The following is a 14,293-nucleotide window of genomic DNA, read 5'->3' as shown; positions in this document are numbered from 1 at the left end:
ATCTATCTACACACACTACCCCATAATGACAAAGCGAAAACAGGTTTTTATAATGTTTCGCAAATGTATTACAAATAATAAACACCTTTTATTTACGTAAGTATTTAGACCCTAGAAATTGAGCTCAGGTGCTTCCTGTTTCCATTGATCATCCTTGATGTTTCTACAACTTGGAGTCCACCTGTGGTCAATTCAATTTATTGGACATATAATTTGGGAAGGCACACCTGTCTACATAAGGTCCCCACAGTGGATGTCAGAGCAAAATCCAAGCCGTGAGATCAAAGGAATTGTCTGTAGAGCACTGAGACAGGATTGTGTCGAGACAGATCTGGGGAAGGGTACCGGGACATTTCTGCAGCATTGAAGGTCCCCAAGAACACAGTGGGAATGTTTTTCAGGGCAGGGACTGGGAGACTAGTCAGAATCAAGAGAAAGATGAGCGGAGCAAATAGGGAGAGATCCTTGATAAACCTGCTCCAGAGCGCTCAGGACCTTAGACTGGGGCGAAGGTTCACCTTCCAACAGGACAATGATTCTAAGCACCCATCCAAGACCACACAGAAGTGGCTTCGGGACAAGTCTCTGAACATTCTTCAGTGGCCCAGCCAGAGCCCGGACTTGAACCCGATCAAACATCTCTGGAGAGACCTGGAAATAGCTGTGCAGCAACACTCCCGATCGAGCCTTTGGATTTGCAGAGAAGAATGGAAGTCCCCAATTACAGGTGTGCCAAGCTTGTAGCGTCATACCCAAGAATACGCCAGACTAATCGCTGCCCAAAGTGCTTCAACAAGTACTGAGTAAAGGGTCTGAATACTTATGCAAATATGATATTTCAGTTTTAAATTGCAAACATTTCTAAACCATTTTTTGCTTTGTCATTGTGGGGTATTTTTTTAGATTGATGGAATTATTTGTATTTATTTACAAGAAAAAGGGGGCATCTCTTGGGAACTGTGGGGAGGATATTGGCCTGGCGGTTGGGAGCTTTGGCCGGTGGCTGATGGTTCGGGTCCTTGTTTTTGACCTTGTGGGAGATCTGTCTACGTGCCCTTGAGCAGGGCGTTGACCCTGGTTGCTTCTGTGTGTCGCTCTGATGTGAGTCTGTTAGATGACTAATGTGGTGTAGTTGTTGAGCGCTTTCACTGCAAGTATGTTTTAAATAATAATAATGAAACATTTAGAAAAACTTACCGTGTGCTACACGTCATCCTGGCGCCGCCACCTCTTGCGGCTAACGTTACTATCCGTGCAGGCACTGCATCCCGCTGCCATTCTTCTTTGGGAAATCTTAACTTTTTAAGTTTGAAAAATAGATTCCTTCCCGGTCGTAAGGACGATCCCACCTGTGAATAATATGGTCTATTGCACATTTTGACCTAGAAAACAACTAGACTGTTTACATACCAGCAATTATTTGGGTTCCAGGAATCACTTCTGCTGATCCTCAAAGCAATTAAGATGTACAGTTATGCTGCCATATCGTAACCTTAATTGCTGGAAAATAACACTTACTTTGACTGCTTGTCTGCCCCCCTGCTTTGACCATGTTTGCGATGAAAAAATAACATTGCTGCTTCGACTACCTGTCTGTCTTACTTGTGTTTGATATGCTGCTTTTAGCTTGCCTCCTGAAAAAACATGAAATCACTATATTGGGAAGAAGGGTCCAGGAAAAGTTGGATCCCCAGCCTCTCCATTTCATTATTTTGCCAACAGCATGTGCTGCAAATTTGTTTGTTCTGCGTATTTTGTCAAGCAGTGAAAAGGAATTTCCCTCGTTAGGCGACAACGTATGAATCTGACTCTCTCTCCCCCTCCTAGATGTCCCTGCGGCGGAGCAGGAAAAGCTGTTTGTCCAGAAGCTGCGTCAGTGCTGTGTCCTCTTTGACTTTTTGTCGGATCCTCTGAGTGACCTGAAATGGAAGGAGGTGAAGCGGGCTGCGCTCAGCGAGATGGTGGAGTACATCACCCACAACAGGAACGTCATCACAGAGCCCATCTACCCAGAGGTGGTGCACGTGGTCAGTAGACACACAGTGGACAAGGCATTGTCTCATGCACTTACAAATGCCTATCTTGCCGTTTCCCTTCCATGCTGATTATGTGGTGAACATAGGACTATTCACAACGACATTGATTCTGTCCTCATAAACTTGCTATTAATGGCCACCAGAGACAACCCAGTGTTCCCCTAGAGGTCTTGTCCTGGGTCATGTGTAGGTAGACCTAATAAGCCCCTCATACGAACAAATATTTTGTGCATGGTTCTGTCTCTGGCTTTATTGACGTCAACCCTGCCATCCTCAATCACAAAAGCTATAAACCATTTCAATCAATTCAACTGTCATAAGCTATTATAAAAAATAAATTGTTGAGGTTGCCTGTTGCAGGTTATTTCAGTTCTATTTAGATATTGTATTTTGGTTCCTGAGGCGTAGGGAATGGGCCGTGCCTATCAGATGAACTATGTGAACCCAGGGTATGACAAAATACAATTGCTTTAAGGCATCTGCATGCTTCCCAGCCCAAACAGTTCAGAAGAGTGCGTTCATATATTATGGTAACGTTTTGGACTTCGGTGAAGTTTGGTGCCGACATCCTACTCCCCTTCGTCGGTGATTGGTCAACAGTAGGGATTCTTCAGTCTTTGTTGTCATTCAACGAGAGACGACCTCGTTCTCATGCACATTTTTTCATTAAGAAATACTGCACCATGTAACATTAGTCAGATGTAAAAATGTGTGATTTAAGATCTAAATGGCAAAAACGTCAAAATGATTGACAGATTTCTTGAGTTGTCATAGATTAATAATGACTATTTTAATGAAGTGTACACTGGCTACGGTATCTCAGAAAGGACAAACAGTAGTTGCTGCTTTTTTTCTAGTTTCTCAAGCCAAGGTCTTTTTAAGGGAGTATGTGAGCACACTCGTTCGGCTTGCATAGCCGACTTCTGCTAGCCGCCAGCTGAATTGAAGCATACTGAAGCCTTTACACTCACTGGACTTAAATCTTATCGGTTAGCTCTAGGCCTCTTATCTACCAGTATTAACTTGCTAGCTGTTATCAGCCAAGGGCTACTACTGTGGCCTGAATCTGTTTCAGTCCACATAGTTGACAAAAAATCGAATTGGTGTTCCTCATCATGGGTTCACCTACCTCTAACAGATATAGCCTCCTCGTTGTCCCTTCAGTTCAGCCCTGTTTAGCAGGCCAGGCCGCCTACTACCTGTAGCTGAGTGAATGAAATACTGAGTTTGTGGGGTAGTCTAAATGTAAATGAGTCCAGTGTGGACATGGCTGCAGATGTTAAGTGCTGCCTGTGTGCCTGTCAGCCAGCCAGGTCTGAATTAAAGCCTTTGATGTTTATCAAAGCAGGCCTCAATGCTACGCAGGAAACCGAGGATGATCGAGGTGCAAATTTCCCCCTATTCTCCTGATCCTGTCTCTATTTGATTAGTGCAGCAGAAAATGCAAGGCTGCTGCCAAATCGGCATAACAATGTTCTTGGTTTACTTTAGTTCTCCCCTTCTTGCCCCTTCACTTTGAAGTGTTCACTGCTTTTAACATCAAAGTATGGAGAGAGATGGACGAAGTGCACTGTAAAAGGTGTTCTTTATGGTTATAATAGGCTACAACGGACAGCTCTTTGATAAGTGCGCTATTGTTAGACGTATCAGCTTCAGATTGGTAAAGCACTCCCTGTTCATGTGCCTTGGTGGTCCATTAGACTGACAGTGACACACTCGGAAAATAAAATGGGTTCTCAGAACGTAAACATTGACAAGTGAGTGCACGCTAACCTCAGGCCTGCAAGGGGTGTGGCGGGATGTAGTGTTCTCTGAGAGGTGAGAAAAGGCTGTGAGATAAAGAGAAGCCTGTGTCTACTCTGACAGACAGAGTGATGAGGGATGTCTGCTGCTTATTTGTTATGGGAGATTGAGAGACTGGTGAAAAGAAAGCAACTATTATCTAGGCTACTTGTTTTTTTTGACGAGCTGGAGAGCAAGAGGCCAGGTAAATGTCATCTTGGCGGTCGTGTCATTTCTTCCTCCTCTGTCTAGTCTGCAGCAGTAGTGGTTTGTGCTTCATCTTTTGGCTGCGTTGACAGAATGTTTTGAAATCTAAAAATGAGCACATAAATGAACAGGCTGATGGGTGAAGAGGTCCGATGAGTCTGTACCGTTATCTTCTATTTAGTTTGATACACATTAATCAAAATATCCGTTTTCACGTTTGTGTGCCGGAGCTAATCTTTGACCCCTCTCATGATTATTTTTTTCAATAGCTCTGTGTGGCATTTTGTGTAGTGACTTGTCTGTCTGTCCTTCAGTTTGCAGTGAACATGTTCAGGACGTTGCCTCCATCGTCCAACCCCACAGGGGCGGAGTTTGACCCGGAGGAGGATGAGCCCACGCTAGAGGCAGCGTGGCCACACCTACAGGTACACACACACACACACACACACACACACACACACGCGTGAATAAACACACACTGTTTCATACCAGTAATGTGTACACCTCTGCTCCTCTTTCTCCAGCTCGTCTACGAGTTTTTCCTCCGGTTTCTAGAGTCTCCAGACTTTCAACCAAATGTAGCAAAGAAGTATATCGACCAGAAATTTGTAATGCAGGTAAGCACGGGTCCTTTCTCACTGGAAGTAAAGCAACATGGGATGTGATGTTGTCTGTGTGGGTCTGGCTGTGTCTGTGTGTGTTGTGAACAGGTGTTGTAAGGTCACTGTGTTGTCTCCCACAGCTATTGGACCTGTTTGACAGTGAAGACCCCAGGGAAAGGGACTTTCTAAAGACCACTCTGCATCGCATCTACGGCAAGTTCCTGGGCCTAAGAGCGTACATCAGGAAACAGATAAATAACATATTTTATAGGTGAGTAAATAGCCCTAATACAGCACTGTGAGATTAGTTATATGTTGGCAAAGTTTTTAAATGACCATTAATTTCACTAGTCTGTTTCGCTTGGGTCTTTGGTCATTTTAATTGATAAACTGTCATTTCTTTGCAGCTTCATTTATGAAACGGAACATCATAATGGAATAGCAGAGTTGTTGGAAATATTAGGAAGGTATGTCAATTTGTAATTATTTCAAATAGTTTTTGTGCCTTCGTTGTTTTGCCAATTTCCCCGTATTAGATTTGCTGATCACAACCCTTTTGTCTTTCTGTTTGCAGCATAATCAATGGGTTTTCCTTACCATTGAAAGAGGAGCACAAGATATTCCTGTTGAAGGTGTTGCTGCCTTTACACAAAGTCAAGTCCCTTAGTGTCTATCACCCGCAGGTATAGCATCTAGAGCCATTACTGTTAAAGAAGCCGTAGGCCTACTTTAGAACAAAACTGTTTGATATAGGCCTACGGTGTTATAGGTTGGAATACATGATCATTCCAGTTCTAGTCAGCGTTGTTAACATGCTAGTTGTAGTTAATATGCTCTTTTGTGTCTGTCTCTTTCTAGCTGGCGTACTGTGTGGTGCAGTTTCTAGAGAAGGACAGCACCCTCACGGAACCGGTAAGACCTCTTCCAGTTCGCTGGGCAAGAATCACCAGTCCCAGTACACTGTTTGAGATTAGTACATTGCTCCAATGCTGGTTCAGTTATCATGTGTAAATCATCTCCATAGGCAGTGATGGCTCTGTTAAAGTACTGGCCAAAGACCAACAGCTCTGTATGTGACTAGTTAGTGCAGTGTTAAAGTATGGCTCTACTCTTCTCGCCTACAGACAGTGATGGCTCTGTTGAAGTACTGGCCAAAGACCCACAGTCCAAAGGAGGTGATGTTCCTCAACGAGCTGGAGGAGATGTTGGACGTCATCGAACCCTCTGAGTTTGTCAAGGTCATGGAGCCCCTCTTCAGACAGCTGGCCAAGTGTGTGTCCAGCCCACACTTCCAGGTGTGTTAAGTTGTTTGCTCAAGTGTTGTGTGTTGCGTGCTTGTGCGTGTGTTAGTGGTTATGTGTGCTAAGACGTTACCTGACCAAGGATTCCTCATGTGTCAGGTGGCAGAGAGAGCGCTGTACTACTGGAACAACGAGTACATCATGAGTCTGATCAGTGACAATGCCGCCAGAATCCTTCCTATCATGTTCCCCTCGCTCTACCGCAACTCCAAGACCCACTGGAACAAGTGAGTCACTCGGCTAACAACTAACTACCACTATGGAGCTTGCCTCTCTTTCTGCCTATTGGTTTTCCGCCCTATTATAAGGAAGTTAACAACCGTATGTTTTATTGTTATGCATTCCTGGGTTCATACAAATTTGTGTGTGCGTGTCTCTCTGCATGTCTGTGTGTACAGGACGATCCACGGTCTGATCTACAACGCCCTGAAGCTCTTCATGGAGATGAACCAGAAGCTATTCGACGACTGCACACAGCAGTTCCGAGCAGAGAAGAACAAGTAAGAAGCCTTAAACTTACAACATCCACCCACGTGTTGCCCATGACTTTGAAATGACTGTTCCCCTTTCGTCGTGTGTGCGCAGAGAGAAGGCCAAGTGGAAAGAGCGAGAAGAAGCGTGGGTGAAGATCGAGAATCTGGCCAAGTCCAATCCTCAGGTGAGCATGCATCGTCACTATTCGTCTCTGTGCGGGCATGTTACTCCAGCCCCGGGGTCTCTTCCCCTCTCAACCCAGTAGTACTGCGCCTAGTCCCCCATCTCAGGACAGAACAGCCCCAGGCAGCAACAGATAAAATGTGTATTGCTCAGAGCCCAACAACCACTTAGCAGAACTGGACACACAGCCATCATATATTTTGACCAAATTATCTAAAAAGGTATATTTATTATCTTTGTTTCTGGGAGTCCTTCACCTCTTTCTCTTGCTGGTTTTACTTCCTGGTGTCTCATTATAATTCTCCCCCCTTTCACTCTCCCATGTTTAGTTCCCGGTGTACGTGGACCAGTCAGGCCTTGGTAGTCCCATGGAGACAGACGGACCAATGATGGAGGACTTCAACATGCTGAAGAAGACTATAGAGGAAGAGGCCACACAGGTAATGTGGGTGTGGGACTGTGTGTTCCTTTCCTGCTGACCACCTCCATGCTGTCGTGTGTTCACGTGAACGTCCAGAGCAGTGTCTTCTTTACTGTGTGAAATGTAGCACCAGTGTGACATTAGTAGACCTAATCTTGTGGATCCTCTCACACTTTGTTGCAGTTTTTAAATATGTGGAGAGACAGACGTGTGTTTGAACAGGAGCAGGGTAGCATGGGCCCTGGTCAAAAGTAGTTCACTATGTGGGGAATAGTGTGCAATTTGGGACGTAGTCTAGGTTGTAGGTGAAGAACAGGTTCAGGGAGAGGGCTGAGTGCCGCACTTATTGACAGGATCAGATATAGGCAGGCTCACATTTCAAAGGCAGTGGAGAGCTTACATGAATTAATTAAACACCGTACTCTAGTGTACACCCTACAGCAGTTGTTTTCAATAGAAAAATTAAAATAAAGGTTTTTCTTCCAAAAAATATGTTTGGAGTATTAATAGTATTATAAGCTTTTTTACATATCACATATTTGTTTATTATAATAATAAGCCTTTAATTTGTTACATTCAACGCAAATATTTACAAAATATGACTGCCAAGATATTTTATGTAAAAAAAAATGTATATGTTTGACTCGTTGAATGATTGTCCTCGAGAGCTTTTGACAGTGATTTGGTGGTCCCCGGAAAAGGCTGAGAACCGCTGTCCTACAATGCACAGCATAGTGTACACTTCCTACTAGACTACTACATGTCTAGGAGGGTTTAGTGATCACTGATGGATTGGGCTGAGTTAGCGATACAGTATGAATCACTTTGAGTTGAGATCTCGTCAAGACGTGATGGACCTAGTGAAACTTATTATTTGAATTTTAGCGTCACTGAAGAGTATTAAGGACTAGAGAACGTTTGTTTTGTTTTGAGGGGGTGAACTCACTCTGTGTATTGTCTCTTGGTGCAGAGGAACCAGTGTGGGTGTGTGACCAGTCCAATGCTTTGATTACAACAGGCACCATCTCTAACGATAAACTGCTGGACATAATTTGTTTTTCAATGGGGGGAGGAGACGAGGATACATTCAGCAACTTAGCGGTCGACGACTGAGTCCCATGTTTATGCAAATTAGCAGCAACCAATAACCAATCGGGGGAGGGTCTAGTTAGCTAGCTTCGGCACTATGCTGGATAGGCCCAACAGCCAACGTGAAGTTGTGCATGCTATTTGGAAAATACACCCAAAAATGAGAGTGCTTGGCAATTTCTTACTATTTTGGAGCTTTTGGTGTAACTGGACTATGCTTATCTGTTCTCTCTCTGTTCCTGCCTATCCCTGATAGCTCCAGAGGAACGAGCGTAAGGAGCATCCGCTGGTCAGGAGGAAGTCTGAGCTGCCTCAAGACATTTCCACCGTCAATGCCCTGGAGACACACCGGAGGGCCGAGGACATGGTAACACCACACGATGGCCACTAGAGACCACACACAGTACAGTCCGATTCACACTGACAGTCCGATGCACACTGACAGTCCGATACGGACGGAAGGACACGACAGACGGACCAGCACAGAAGAGAAGAGAACAGAATGACCTGGCTGAAAAAATCTGGAGCTCAAATCAAATCAGCACAACTACTTAGCCCAGTCCAACTATGACAGTTGATCCCCAGTCCACTCCAGCCCTGCGCAACAGATGTCAATGGCACAGGACGTTATGGCATGACCAAACATGACATTGTTTCCCTCGCCCCACCTCCCTATCCATCCCTCTGTTCTGCTCTCGCTGTCTTGTAAAAGCGCTCTAGGGTGCAGTGGTGCCCCCTTCTGGTAATTTCTCAGGTTTTCTTTTCTTGTTTCTATTTGTTGGTTTGTTTCTGTTCTTTTTCTCTCATTAATGATGTCATGTGCTTTGGAAATCCGACTGGCGAATAGACATGTATTATGCTGTACGTAATGGGCGAAGGAAGAAGCAGCTTGGTTGAAGACCACTTTTTATTTTCTTCCCATCTCTCTCTACTTGAGCATAGAAAGGAAAGCACCGTACTTCTTCCTCAGAGCCCCATTACAGCTGCTTTTCCCATGAGCTTTACCCTTCTCTCTCTGTGTGCATTTTTCTTTGTTCTGCTATGATTGGATAGGAGGAGAAGCAAGGGGGACAGACGGCGGACTGTCTGTTGGTCAACAGAGGTTGTAATGGAGTTGTGGGGATTTAAATGTGCTGGCCTGAGGAAGGTTGAGGCTGAGGGACAGGAAGGGGTTCTTCTGTCCTCTACTGGATATCTGCTGGTCTGTACAAACAGTTTGGTGCCAACTTCACTTTTTTAAAATCTGAATGATATTGTAGGCAATAAGTTGACCCACGTTGCAGTGTGTTTGGGTTGTTCACACAATGGTCAATGGTTTTCTGGATCCATTGGGGTTTACTGTCCATGTAAAAACAAAAGACAGACTCCGTCTGTGTACTTCACAATCCCCATTAGTCTTTCAGTCCTCATTAATATTGATCAATGTTATCCAACTCCTGTCATGTTATTGATGTGAAAACTCCAAGGTCTAATTTTATAGTTCAGTGTTTACAGACTCCCATTTTGAGTTTTAGTGTGTGAGAGTGGGACAAGAGGAACTGAACTGGGCTACACACAGAGGAATACTCATAGCTGTTTTTTCTACTCTTCATAACCAAAACCCCTTTCTTTCTGATGTTGCTGTTATGTGTTAGCAAGTAGTAGGCTAGTTCAGCCATATAAAGACCATTCTGTCTGGAGAAACCGAGTCGAATTTGAACACAAGCCTTTCTTTTCATAGTGCCTTTATTGTACATGGGGGACATCGGCTTAACTGGGAAAGAATAGAAGACTAACGTTATTTGAAGGCCAAACTATGTTTAATTCATCATTAGCTTCCCAACAGACAAGAGAGAGGGAGAGAGACGTCGAAACACACTGCCCCAGAGTATTGTTAAATCTACAAAGCTGATGATGATGGTGGTCAAGCTAGAGAGGAGTGGAGTAGCCCCAATGACTTAACATGGAAGGACTTCCTGACTTTTAAAACATGAACAATAAAAATATCCAAAATGAGTCAGTCATGCTGTGTGGTCTGCTCGGTTCTGTCAGTCCCTCTGTGTGCCCGACGAATAACGTGTATAGAAGGATGCTTCCCAATTAACCTCTAATTCCCCATTCCATTTAGGATCTATCCCAAATGGCAACTTATTCCCCTAGAGCCCTATAGACCTTGATCAAAAGTAGTGCACTATATAGGAAATAGTGTGCCATTTGAGATTCTATCAAGAGTATTGATGTCTGTTGAAGTACCATTGTTTGTACCCCCAGACAGACAAGAACTCTGGCTGTATCCCTGTAGAGAAGCTCACCATCCAGGTGGTGCTCCTGTGTATGTTTGTGTGTGTGAGACTGCTTCGGGATGCTTGCAGGGTCTATTCCTTTGCCTGCAAATTCTATTATTTGCCTGTTCAAATTGAATGTGCAAATGGTAGATTTACTACCATGATCACGTTTTGTGGTTTCTTTTTTAAAGAAATAACATTCACCCATTTATGCCATCCCCTTCCACTCCCAACTATTTTGCTGTACAATTACTAAAAGGAAGTCTAGAGTGCTTTTATAGATGGCACAAACAACTGGATGGCTTCAGGGTTGTGGTCAATTCACTTACAATTTCATAAATTAAGGAAGTAAACTTAAATTCCAATTCATTGCTTCTCAAAGAAGAGAATTGGCTCTTCAGTTGACTTCCTGAATTGACAAAGTAGAATGGTTCCCAACCCTGTCTGTTCCTGAGAACCAAGGACTTCACTTTGGTGACATCAAATGGCTTTAATATTATAGTTTCTTTGGAGCCCTCTTTATATTTTACATAAGCACATTTTTTTTTTTTTTTTTTTCAAAAGAATAATACTGCAAGTGTCCTTTTGGTAGACATCCTGTACTTAATGGCTTAATCTACTATTGTACATATAATGTACTTTTATTTGATCTGTGTATTATTAAATGGTAGATGCCCCTGTGTACATACAGGAAACAAAGGTTATTAGCTACTGCAGACCGTTTGGATGTGGCACAGACTTCAATATGTGACTATTTTGCATTTAGAGCAGTTAAGAATTTGAATTATAATATTTTTTTATCGCTTTGTAATTAAATTTGTTTTACAGCATTTAAAAAATGTGAAGTGATCCCACATTAGCATTTTGTGAGCGCTTTTATAAAATAAAAAAACAGCTGTGTACATCAACATATATGGTAAATAAAGAATGTGTTTTTTATATTTTCATCCAAGAACAGCCATTGAGTGCATTCATGATTTGCCTCATTCCTCCTTGACTAGCCTTGGAACCTCATGAGACGAGATCAGAAAGGATGGCCACGGGAGACTACTCCTTGATGGATTGCATCTCCTAGCCCTCTTATTTAGTTCGGTATCTGTGGACACACATCACTTATCACGGTTTCAGTCTCAAATCTCCATCACTCAAAATCTGGAGATGACCTTTTTAATACATCTCTACACCACAGCACATCAACCCTGAGAGAATATTTACAAATCAAACACCAGACCTGTTTGTATTGGCTCTCTACCAAGCCTACCATTTGAGCCCATGGGTACGATTTTAGCCTGCAGTCATGATGCGTTGTATGAGGCATTTCATTTAACCTTTATTTAGGTAGGCATAGTCATTTGAGAACAGATTCTTATATACAATGACGGCCTGGCAAAAGTCCTCTTGCGGGGACGGGATGGCATTAAAAATGTATTAAATTTAAAAAATAGAACAAAACACATCAAGTGAGACAATACTACATAGAGACCTAAAATGACAACATAGCATGGCATCAACAGTTATTATTTGACACCCCTAGTGTCTTATCAAATGCTTAGGCTTGTATTTTATACTGGTATGAGGATATTGGGATGTAGGCAATTATTCTCACATTAAAAAATATATTTCTTACACCACCTGAAATTTCCCCAAGCAAGCATTTTCCTAGCATTGAAACGGGGCCCAGGATCAAGCTGCGAGACTAGAGATTCCTACTGTAACTCTGCTACCATCTTGTGGTTTAAAACGGTCACTTTAATACTGAGAACTGAGGACTCCAATTCAACTGACCTTTTAAAGCAGCAACCTGCGACACCCATTGTTGTCAATTGTTGGAAAACAAATACTTAAGGTTTCGATCAAAGTGAACTCACTGAACCAGTGACATTCTGAAGCGATTTGCTAGTCTGCCATTTGGTGTACTAGACAAGGGGGCAGTTGCATAAAACTGATTCAGTGGAGCAGACAGGGAGGGCCTTGTTATTGTTTTGACATACTAGACTAATTTCAGTTAGCCTGTTGTGTAAATGGGATGACCTATTGACTGTTGGAGGGCTTAGACAAAGTCTGGGGGCTACACAACTGAATCAGACCTGGGTACAATCAAATACTTTTGAGATTAGTCCAGATTAAAGAGTTCACTCACATTGGGTAAGAGCTCTCTGTTCACGAGATTATGTATGATGTGGTCAAACAGGCTCCCTTCCATTGTCCATAGCATACCACTTATTGTGTATTTTATACACAGTGAACAATGGACATTTGTCACCCAGCCCAGGATTTGTACCGGCGACCTTATGCCTACAGGTCTGCCTCCTGAGCCTTTGGGCTAGTGAACCTCAGAGCACCAATTCATAACCTTGAGGCAAAAGCTCTACCTCTTAGCTGTTATTGACCAATATAACCTCATAGATGAGGTAAGTGTAGGCTATTTCTGTGCTGTGTTATCCCTGTACACTCTCAGTAGTGGTACAGTGAGACAATTGGCTACACGGTGCCAGCTCCGGACTTAATTGGTTGTTCATGCAGTTCCCCAGCCCCTTAGAGAGCAGACAGGGCTGACTGTGGAGTGGGGGACGCTACCCCTACGCATCCAGCCATCCAACAGAACAACACACTCAGCCACTCAGGGAATCATGTCTATAATTATTATGCTCACTCAAACCCATGATCATTATCAGGATGATAATAATTGTGATGGTTGTGATTGACACAGTCATTTTTGTTTTCTGGCCTCTGTATTGTGGAGGTGATGACTCGTGCGTGTATGTCCATAGAGCCGTCCTCTATAGACAGTGTGGATCACTCCCAGTAAGAACAACATTAGGCATAGGCGAACAAATCGTTTTAGGTTAGCAGGGAAAAAGGAATCGGTGGTCAACTTCTGAGAACTATTCATCTGTGTCATAATCATTCATTTACGTAAGTGAATAGTGTCCCCGTTTTGACCCTTATTGGAGGTGTTTATTATGAACAAATAATTTGCTTTATCATCGACACATTGCTTCCCATTTATCCCAAAACATATGTTCTCTGGGGAATCTGAGATGTTGAAAATAACTAAATAAACTGGTTGTCTAATGGTTCTCTCTCTCTCTCTCTCCCCCCCCTGTGGTTACCCTCCCTCTTTCCTCTCTCGCTCTCTCCCCCTGTAGGTACCCTCCCTCACTCTCTCTATCTTTCTTCATCTCTGTCTCTCAGACGAGGTCGTTGAGGATGCTGAATGTTTTTGCCGACAGCTGTAGCGTTTTGTTTAGGATACCAGAGATTTTCAAAAAGGATCATGTACTAGTTATGTGCCTGTCCTCCTGTATACCTCCCTCCACCTCCTGTGTTAGATCTTACGGCTGCGGTGCTACCCCAGGTCTCTGTATATAAAGACATTTTGTCACGACGGGATGGTGTCAGCTCCTATTGCCATGGAAACATGACTTGGAACTTTTAAGCGTCGACTCCATTGTGATTGCGTTCAATAATACACTGCTCAAAAGAATAAAGGGAACACTTAAACAACACAATGTAACTCCAAGTCAATCACACTTCTGTGAAATCAAACTGTCCACTTAGGAAGCAACACTGATTGACAATAAATGTCACATGCTGTTGTGCAAATGGAATAGACAACAGGTGGAAATTATAGGCAATTAGCAAGACACCCCCAATAAAGGAGTGGTTCTGCAGGTGGTGACCACAGACCACTTCTCAGTTCCTATGCTTCCTGGCTGATGTTTTGGTCACTTTTGAATGCTGGCGGTGCTTTCACTCTAGTGGTAGCATGAGACGGAGTCTACAACCCACACAAGTGGCTAGGTTGTGCAGCTCATCCAGGATGGGACATCAGTGCGAGCTGTGGCAAGAAGGTTTGCTGTGTCTGTCAGCGTAGTGTCCAGAGCATGGAGGCGCTACCAGGAGACAGGCCAGTACACCAGGAGACAGGCCA

The 14,293-nt window shown here is 43.5% G+C and overlaps 1 protein-coding gene across 3 annotated transcripts in view; it reads left to right on the top strand.

The window, feature by feature from the left end:
* Positions 1–11,269, top strand: part of LOC118398437 (serine/threonine-protein phosphatase 2A 56 kDa regulatory subunit gamma isoform-like) — a 37,589-nt gene extending 26,320 nt beyond the window's left edge. For all 3 annotated transcript variants that reach the window (XM_035793761.2, XM_035793760.2, XM_035793762.2), the window contains 13 exons: positions 1,828–2,027; positions 4,340–4,450; positions 4,550–4,642; positions 4,768–4,898; positions 5,035–5,094; positions 5,202–5,310; positions 5,486–5,539; positions 5,752–5,922; positions 6,028–6,155; positions 6,327–6,428; positions 6,514–6,586; positions 6,915–7,025; positions 8,352–11,269. In XM_035793761.2, the coding sequence (XP_035649654.1) occupies positions 1,828–2,027; positions 4,340–4,450; positions 4,550–4,642; positions 4,768–4,898; positions 5,035–5,094; positions 5,202–5,310; positions 5,486–5,539; positions 5,752–5,922; positions 6,028–6,155; positions 6,327–6,428; positions 6,514–6,586; positions 6,915–7,025; positions 8,352–8,486 (1,478 nt within the window). In that variant the 3' untranslated portion in view covers positions 8,487–11,269. The remainder of the gene's footprint in view (positions 1–1,827; positions 2,028–4,339; positions 4,451–4,549; positions 4,643–4,767; positions 4,899–5,034; positions 5,095–5,201; positions 5,311–5,485; positions 5,540–5,751; positions 5,923–6,027; positions 6,156–6,326; positions 6,429–6,513; positions 6,587–6,914; positions 7,026–8,351) is intronic.
* Positions 11,270–14,293: the final 3,024 nt, after the last annotated feature.

Source organism: Oncorhynchus keta, chromosome 19 (genome assembly GCF_023373465.1).
Source record: "Oncorhynchus keta strain PuntledgeMale-10-30-2019 chromosome 19, Oket_V2, whole genome shotgun sequence".
In the NCBI taxonomy this organism is placed as follows: Eukaryota; Metazoa; Chordata; class Actinopteri; order Salmoniformes; family Salmonidae; genus Oncorhynchus; species Oncorhynchus keta.
Note: the sequence above shows the minus strand (reverse complement) of the source record. Positions and strands in the feature narration are given on the sequence as shown.